At 41.5% G+C, this 8,731-nt stretch overlaps 1 protein-coding gene across 5 annotated transcripts in view; it reads left to right on the top strand.

Annotated features, from left to right (window-relative positions):
- Nucleotides 1-299: 299 nt before the first annotated feature.
- LOC308610005 (RAD52 motif-containing protein 1-like) overlaps nucleotides 300-8,731 on the top strand; it is a 110,816-nt gene continuing 102,384 nt past the window's right edge. For 3 of the 5 annotated variants that reach the window (XR_014014388.1, XR_014014389.1, XM_081259273.1), the window contains exons 1-3: nucleotides 1,085-1,148; nucleotides 1,653-1,708; nucleotides 5,663-5,719. Coding sequence is in view for 3 of the 5 variants with exons in the window: in XM_081259273.1 (XP_081115399.1) it covers nucleotides 5,681-5,719 (39 nt within the window). In the remaining 2 variants the exon portion in view is untranslated. Of the gene's footprint in view, nucleotides 350-1,084; nucleotides 1,149-1,652; nucleotides 1,709-5,662; nucleotides 5,720-8,731 lie in introns of those variants that run through there. The other 2 variants (XM_081259274.1, XM_081259275.1) reach the window with 2 other exon arrangements.

The raw sequence follows: 8,731 nt of genomic DNA, 5'->3' as shown, positions 1-8,731 counted from the left end.
AGGGCGGCGGGGTACAGGGAACCGGCGTGGAGGCGAAGGGTGGGGGGAAGGGAGGCCGGGGCAGGAGCGACGGGAAAGACCCAAAGCCACGTTTTTAAACATGGGGGGCGGTTTTAAAGGAAAACAGTACGGGGGAGGTGGGGACAGGGCTGCGGGCCTCTGGGACTCCAAGCCGCCGGGGGCAACTTTCCAGGTGGGAGGTGCGGCCCGAGGGGCGGTGCCGGCGGCGGGAGGCGGGAGTCCGAGGCCGAGGGAGGGGAGCGGTCACTTTAAAGGTTCTTTCTTACCCATAATGCTTTGTGGGGGCGTTGCCATATTGGATCCAAGATGGCGTAGAAAGTAATGAGAGGTAAGTCCTGAATTCCCCCTTCTTTGCTGCTGGGATTGCTCCGCGAGCTGCCGGAGCCCTCCAGAGAGAGAACCGGACTCCCCTCCGGTCCTCCAAGTCCCGGGAGGGTCGGCCCCGGGGCGGGCCTGGGGCCCAGACGGCCCGCGGCGGGGCCTGGGAAGCGGGGCTCTACGAGGCGAGGCCCGGACGCTGGGGCTGCTTACAGCTTCTTTGCCTCCCTCCGGTGGGGGCCTCGGAGCCCTCGGCCGAGGCCGTGGAGGGGGCCTCGCAGACCCCGGCCACGAGCCTGCGGGAGGTTTGTCCAGCCCACGGCACGCCGGGAGGGGGAGTCGAGCCGCCTTGCACGCTCCCCTCCTCCGTGTCGCGGCTGGGGGTGGGGAGCGTGCAGGCCTCCCATGCCCCGCTCGATTGCCCCCTCTGGGCTCGGACTTCCACGCGGGGTGGGGCGGGGGCCGGAGTGTGAGCGCGGGGAAATGTGGGTCAGGGGTGCACCCCTCCCTCCCCCGCCTAGGGCTGTTGCCTGAGCTTCACTTTCTTTACCCCCTTTCTCCGCCCCCTCCTCGGAAATTCTCATTGGGCCACAAGCACATCAACAAAAACAAAAACAGAGGATCCTTTCCTGGAGATTCCTTCAAGACTTCCCTTTTCTTGAGCTAAGGGACCGCAGCTTTATCTAAGGAACTTTGATTGCTCTCCCCCCAAATTATTTGAGCCTTCTGCACCCTCCCCTTTGCTGAGGATTGTCCAGCCAGGGTTGGAAATCAGGGTCTTAGGATTCTTCTTGGATTGAGACCCTCAGGTTGTGTTTGGCACTCAAAATTGTTGTTCCTTCACCCTCACCACTTACACTTTTCAGGCAAATCGTTTATAGATGTGTAACTCCAGAGACAGTGGTATTCCTAGAGTTGGGCGGGGGGAGGCGGGAGGAAGGCGTCGTCCTGGCTAGTTTGTTCTTAATTTTGCTCTCTCTTAAACTCGTATGAATGGATTTCTTCTCCATCATCTCTTCTTTTTTCTCCTTCTTTTTCATTTGATTTTTTGAAAGTAAGCTCAGTGAGATATGACATTTTTATGTTTGGATTTTAAGAACACTTTATAATTATTCTTTTCTCACACAGAGAGGAAATGTTTTTGTTTTAAAGTAAAGCAAACAGACTCATTTACAAAGCTGCGTACTGTACCATTTTGGTAACATTTTCCATTTGAAATTTATATGCCCTTTCACTTCAGGCTGATAGAATGTTTTCTACATGTCTCTTTACTGGTGTTGTCTAGACATATTTTACTTTTCTGTTTATCTCAGGAATTGGATGAAATCATTGATGACTAAAGAACTACAGTGCTGGTGAGATGTGTAAGGTGAGACTGCAGTTAAAAATGATTTACCTTTTTTCCTTCTTTATTTTAATCAAGTCATGAGGGTGAGACTGCAACTAAGTAACTTGATGGGGCCATCTTTATTTCCAAATCACTCACTCAGTCAAATGGGAGTAGAGGCAGGGCTAGATTTGGAAAGGACATCTGTGTCAAGTATACCAAACTTTTCAGCTACTGGAGCTTATCCAGAGCCAAATGTTATTTGCAGCCATCCTTGATTAGTATCTTCACCAGGGGTAATTATAGTTTGCCTATTTAAATTCCCTTGTGTAACTTTAATTGAATGTCTTAATTTTATCTGTGCTTTAGTGTCCATCACTTAGTCTGCATTGAGTGTTAGTGATTGTGTATGCGGATTTTGTGTGTCTACAGTTTGTGGGACTCGTGTAAAGTACACCCTTTGCATTGGAAAGAATGATTTCAGGCAAATCCTGCTTTTATTTTCTGAAAAATGGAACAGTGCTTGGCTCTCTCATAATTATTTGGAAATAAAAATGATAGTGTTGCATTTTGGTTAGGTTATTAGGGGTAAGACTGGCTTGTCATTATCTTCTGGTCACATGTAGTGTGTGAATTCAGAGTGTTGCTTTATTTAATCTAACTCATAAGGCTTTGGATTTATAGAACATTATGAATAGAGTGTCAATGAACAGTCAGTATTCTGTACTGGTGAGAAGGACAGTGTTGCTAATTTTACATTCTTCACAAGCAATTTTCTCAACTTTAAAAATATATCTTTTTATTTTTTTATTTTAGTCATTGTAGATGTACTATACTACAGTGCGAGTTGAGTGTGTGTGTCTGTAAAATATTTTACTATGGTTTATTGAGAAAATGTAAGTTGTTATTGTAGATTGGTTACTGCAGGGTTTTGTTTTTCCTTTAACACATCTGAGTAGCCTTTGAATTTTGAAATTCACTCACAAAGTTTTCATCTCTATCACACATCTGTTTAAGAAGAGTAAGCTGTGCTTTATTTTATTCCAGATTGAGGCATACAATTGACATTTTTGCCTTAAAAAAAAAACTTGGGAGAGGAAGGTGGACATAAACCAAGATCTTTTTGTAAGTGCACACACCACATTTGCTTGTGTTTGAAACTCAGAAGTGCTTGTGTGTATTACATATATTTTTATTTTTATTCTTAGCAGAGCAAATACGGATTTTAAAATTTATTTATTTTCAGCTAACAGATGGAGGCATATTCATGCCTTAGACCTCCCAATCTGTACCTTTTATCTTTTTTTAAATACATATTACTTTGTGGAAAGAACCAATGATCTACTTTAGGGCCTATGGAGATGTTTGTTTATAATGCAACAGGGAATATTTAGAAATAGGTCATCTTGTGTGGCTAGTGTTGTTTGGCCTGAGCTGTGTCAAGACATTTTCCACAATTTTCACACGTGTAGACCATGTGAAGTGTTAGTATTGACTTCAAAGTGACGTTGGTGGTTGGCCACTGAACAGGTTGTCACACGAAGCATTCTAAAATGGGAAATGCCATAGTACTGAAGTTTGTGGTGAAGCGAGGGTCTGTGTCTTTGAGTTGAATGAAGACATAGCTTTTTTGGTCTGTCCTTTTGGCTGGGAAGCTGGGACACTATTTTTAGGTAAGGCGGGAGTTTTGGGGAGTCAGTAAGTGCCTCTCTATCAGCTGGTGTGCTTGATTTTTGCAGTTGTTAGCAAGAAGTTTCATTTCTAATACCATAAGTATTCAATCTACACTGTTTTAAAGTCTGTATACATTTATGGACAGTCCAGTGTTTTACTGGAGCAGGGAGTGATGCCAAAATAACAGGGGAAATCATTTCTACTTGCAAAGCACCTTGTGTAGTTTAAAAATATAGAGCATATTCATGAAAGGCTAAGAATATTCCAGAGGGACGTACAACTAAGTAGACCAGATCTTACACATGCACTTTTGTCCTCTGTTTAAGAAGTAGGCATGGTATTGATATTAAATGCAAATTAGTCTATAATTATCTGTCAGACTCTATTTAAGATTCTAAATAAAGGCCCAGCACAAGAAGTAAGGTCCTTTGCCTGTTGTTTTAAATGCTTAGCAGTTTTAAATGCATAGTAGATTTGGGGCCAAGTTTATCAACTTGTCGATAAACAAGAGATGGGGAGGAGCTACTTAAAAATTATAAACGAAGTGTTATGGCTGTTTATTTCCATCAACTTAGATAAGTATACGTGCCAATATAATTTGATTTCTAAATAATAGTTTGAGTTGTTTTCTAGGAGAGAAGTATGATGTGTGTGGAGGGTGTGGCCGCAGCAGCTTGTAGTCCATTCGGATTGCTGGCTGGAGTCAGGGTGACGTCGGTGGCCCTGGCTCGGAGCCGCGTAAAGCGTAGTGGTCTGTCACTTCACCGGTGGCTGGGATTATGCTTCTGAGCCGTCCTGAATTCGATAAGGTTCATATTCCTCTTTCAAGAATAGATAGTAGACATAACATGGAGATTTTTAATTTATATGTCTATATGTGTGTGTGTGCATATATATTTATATATGCATCTATCTTTATTTTAAAAGCTACCAATTGTCTAAAGCAAATTGAACGTTTCTCAGCATACTACTAGAGAGTCATACCAACTTGTTTACCGGTGTAAATTGTACTGGGTCAGTTTGTCCAAGGGCAGGAGGTTGTCTGGTAAAGCCGGAATTTGTGTGTTCAACTTGTTTTGACCCCCAGAAACCCTGATTCATCATTAGGTTCTTCAAAGAATGCAGGCACATTTTTTTGAGTAAACCATTGTGACGTGTGAATGTTTGTGATTTTTGTTATTTCTGTGCCATATTTTAGGTGTTCTCAGAACATCTGAATTTGCCTCTTTGCTTTCTTCTGTCGATATTCTCCTGGTGGTGAAAATATTCCTGTGAGGCGAGCTTCCTTTCAGTAGGCAATATGTGTAACTAATATAGTTTAAAAAACTATTTATTTTTATGTAAAACTGATGCATGCTATGGAAAACAAATCCAAGCAGTGCTAAGTGTATATAGGAAAAAAGATAAAAAGCCTCTGCTCTCCTTCCTCCATCGTTAGCCATGTCCCCCTAATCTGACCGTAGAAAGCAGTTGGTGTTACTTGGTGTTTGGAAGATCTCTCTTGCCTAGGTGCGAGGGGAGTAGTGAAAGCAGAGGGAGAAGTCATGGAAGGCATGGCCACGGAACCCGGTTAGATGTTAGGCAGGTATTCCACCCTTATTTCCTGTGATATTAATTAATATTGATAATCTTAAACTTCCATTAGTTTAAGATAACTGTAATTGAATTGTTCGTGAAACACTCAAACAGTTAATTGCATTGTCAGGTTGGTAAAGTTTTGATTTGTTGATCTTGTAAAGAAATAACTATTTGGAAATTGAATTCACGTAACCTTAGGGCTGGGAGTAATGTTGGTAATTATCATTTGTGGAATTTTATGATGAGATGCACAGTATACTTACTCTAGGCTTTTTATAACTCATTATGTTTCCTTTAGTTTTCAGAACAACTCCAAGATAGCTGTTATTTCTGCTTTGCAGAGGAAATTTACGTTAAATGTGAATTAACGAACATAATGTCGCAAGACCAGTAAGTAGTGGTGCTGGCGTTGTGCCTTGGAAAGGGTGTTCTCTTTCCACTGCAGTATGCTCTGCTGCTTCTATCTAGTCTGTCTTATTTTCCAGATGAGGAAATTGAGGCCTGGAGAAGTCAAGTGACTTTCCCAAGGTCATACAGCTGATTAGTAGTAACATTAAACCAAACTTTTATCTCTGGACCCTTATCTCAGGACTCTTGGTCCTGGCTGGTTATGCTACATTTTACTGAAGTACTGTGGACCAAAGGACCATATGCTGTGACCACTGGATACAAATGCTTCAGAACTGATACATCAGCAGTGGTGTTTTCTAGTATGTATTAAAAGGTTCCTTCTCTCTGTTTCAGAAATTATAAAGAGCTCTGATGGGCTCTTTGGGTGATACCCAGTGCAGTGAACTGCAGGTGAGTAAAGTCTGGGAGAGCCTTGTTTACAAAGCAAGGACTTGGTAATGCCTGAGGAAAAGACAAAATGGACTTAATCTAGAGGAGGGTGTCTGGTCAGCAAGATGAGGTGGGACAAGGTGGAGGAAGTAGGGCCCTGGTGCAGCAGTGGTGACCTGGCTGAATTGGTTACTTCTGGAGCCGACTGGATGATGGTGAAGCTACTCCAAACAGACTGCCTGATGCTTTGTCAGTTTGTTTGAAGAGAAGTGAGGGTAGGTTAATCTTCCACTTCTGTTTTGAATGAGTAACTGCACAGGGATTTAACCTATCTGCATATGATTGGATCTTCAGAGATCCTTCAGTTTTTGTGTCAACATTCTTGAGTGTTGTTCACCCAGTGCTCTGATGAACGGGTTAAGTATTAAATTGTTTGTTTTCCTGTTATGTACTATGTGTGTGTTGTCATGAATGACTATATATCCGTATTTTTGAGGATCTGGATACCAGGAACATATCAATGGAAACAGAAGGTTAAACGTTTTTCCTAATGGTTGTATTAGTCCTTTAGATTATTTGTTTACTGCTGAAATGCCCTAAGAATGACATTTTAGTCTTGAGTATTTATTGTTTCACAGTAATTAATCTTCTTGGTCCATTATAGTATCTTGGCCATTCAGTATTAAACTAAGAAAATGGTAGTAGTGCAGAGAAAACAATTAGAAGACAGTTTTAATATTGTCCTTGTGGGACATCAGTGCTAAAATTATTTTTTGATATATTTTTAATGCTAGTCCCAGACACTATAATGAGACAATGCTATATACTTTTAGGGTTTATAATTAAACTTAGGCTTGGCTACTTATTGATTGCTAAAGTAAAACATTGTTGTAGGGGTTCTTTGTTTCTTGAGTTAGGGAAGTTTGCAGGATTCATCCCCCACAGGTTCTTGGGGATGATCAGAAGGCTAGTTGAGCTGGTTTCTTGGTCCTTGGAAAGCTGGGGTCTGGGTTGTCATAGGTCATTGTGATAAGAAGTACATGAGCATTCTCAGTTAAGGCCAAAGTGAGCAGTAAAAGAGAGGTGTGGACCTCTTCCTGAGACTATATCGAGTTTGCATCCTGGGACCCCTAAGTTTCCTCAGTATGGTAGAACTTTCTCTCTTAAATTATATAATAATTTAAGCATTGTTATTAAGTAAATTGTTAAATATTTGGGTTACTACCCCTAAAACAGTTGATTTTCTTTTTGGCATTCTGTTAAAAAATATATATATTTAGATGTATATCTATATATATCTATATATACACACACACACACATATTTTTGTACTCATTTTTAATTATAATGCATATAATATGAATTTTTTCTACTTATTAGATTATGAAACATTTCCATGTTATAGTTGTCACAATTTTAATTGACATGATTACACTTTGAGAGGCTGCAAAATACGTCATCAAGTCATGCCGTCAATAATTTACTTAAATCTTTTGATGTTAGATATTTATGTTGCTGGCTGGTGTTCAGTTAATACTTTAATCTACGTTATTGTAGATATTATTGTATTTTTTTCTGGCTAATTATATCTCTAGGATAAATTTTTGAATGCATTATTGTGTTGAATGGTATGAATGTTTTTATGGCTTTTGATATATATCGCCATACTGTTTTTCAAGAATGTTATACCAGTTTGTACTATGAACAGATATACAGATGTACCTGTTTCACCATAACTGGATATAAATACATTTTTTCCTTAAAAGATTTTGCTTATTTAATAGTGTAAAGAGGCATTTGTACTTCTTTGTTCTATAATGTTGAATTTTTCTCTTTGAGTCTCTTCATGGTGAATTGTTTGTTCATATCCTTTGCTAGTTTAATCAGTAAACTATCGATGTGGGCTTTGGATGGTAAGGCAAGTATAACCAGCTAATAAACAGGTGATTATTAAAAAGATGATCAGAACATGTTTGGGGAGAATGTTCAGAGAGTCTAGTCTGGATGGTAAGTTTTCTTGAGAACATAGTGGTTGAAGGGGAACGGGTGAGTTATTCCAAGGTTCAGCTCAGCACATGTTTAGTGTGCATCCATTGTGTACCACGTATTGCATCCTCTTAGTGCTTCTCAAGTCATCGTGGCGTATACTTGGCTGAAGGAGGAGGCTGCTTGAGGCTGCTTGAGGCTTGAGTTGTGGGACTTTGGCTGCTGAAGTCTCTTTGTGGAGTGCTGAGGGGATGACTGACTAGAACCTCTTTAGCTCATTCATGGCATACCACAGTTCCACGTCACAGTCTTTGAGAAGCTCTGTTCTGAAGGATACAAAGATGAATAAAGCATCATTTCCTCTGACAAGGAGCGAATCATCTAGTAGAGAGAGTAGGGGCACCAAAACAAGAAAGGACTAATAGGAATTTGAAGGGTGCTGTAAGAGGGGTTCAGACAAGGTGCTTAGGGGTTCAGTGGAGGGAGCGATACTGCCCCCTTGGGGATGTAAGGGAACACTTCAACTGAGGAGGTGGCATTTAAATTGCACCGCTGTGAAATTGAGGTGCCAGGGCAAGAAGAGGGCATTCTGGAGGGAAGGGTAGCTTGAGCAAAGGCTGAGGGGTGGCGTTGGAAATGAGGTGGATGTCCGGAAACTGAGTATCCAAATCACCCGGACCCTGGGTTACATGAAAGAACATAGTGGACACTGAGGCTGTTGAGAGGTCATGACTGGGATTTGGAGAATGCATATGATGGATTGTGAGTGAGGAGAAACTAGAGACAGGGTTTTCAGTCGGGTTCATGGTACTACTCCAGGTGAGGGATGATGAGTGCCTGAGTTGGTGTGCTTGGGAATGAAAGGAGGTGGTGGAGTCAAGAGATACTTTGGAGGTTGAACAGAGAGATGTGGTGACTGAGTAGGTAGGAGGGGAAGGAACATTCAGTTCTGTGTCTTAAGTCAGAGATGATGCTGAGGTATTTGTGGTTGGATGGCTGGCAGAATGGGACAGCAGGAATATAGAAGTCAGGAGGAAGATCAGGTCT

Source organism: Mesoplodon bidens (genome assembly GCF_964165515.1).
Source record: "Mesoplodon bidens genome assembly, contig: HAP1_SCAFFOLD_152, whole genome shotgun sequence".
NCBI classification, from domain to species: domain Eukaryota; kingdom Metazoa; phylum Chordata; class Mammalia; order Artiodactyla; family Ziphiidae; genus Mesoplodon; species Mesoplodon bidens.
The sequence above is the reverse complement of the archived record's forward strand: the minus strand, read 5'-3'. Positions and strand labels throughout refer to the sequence as shown.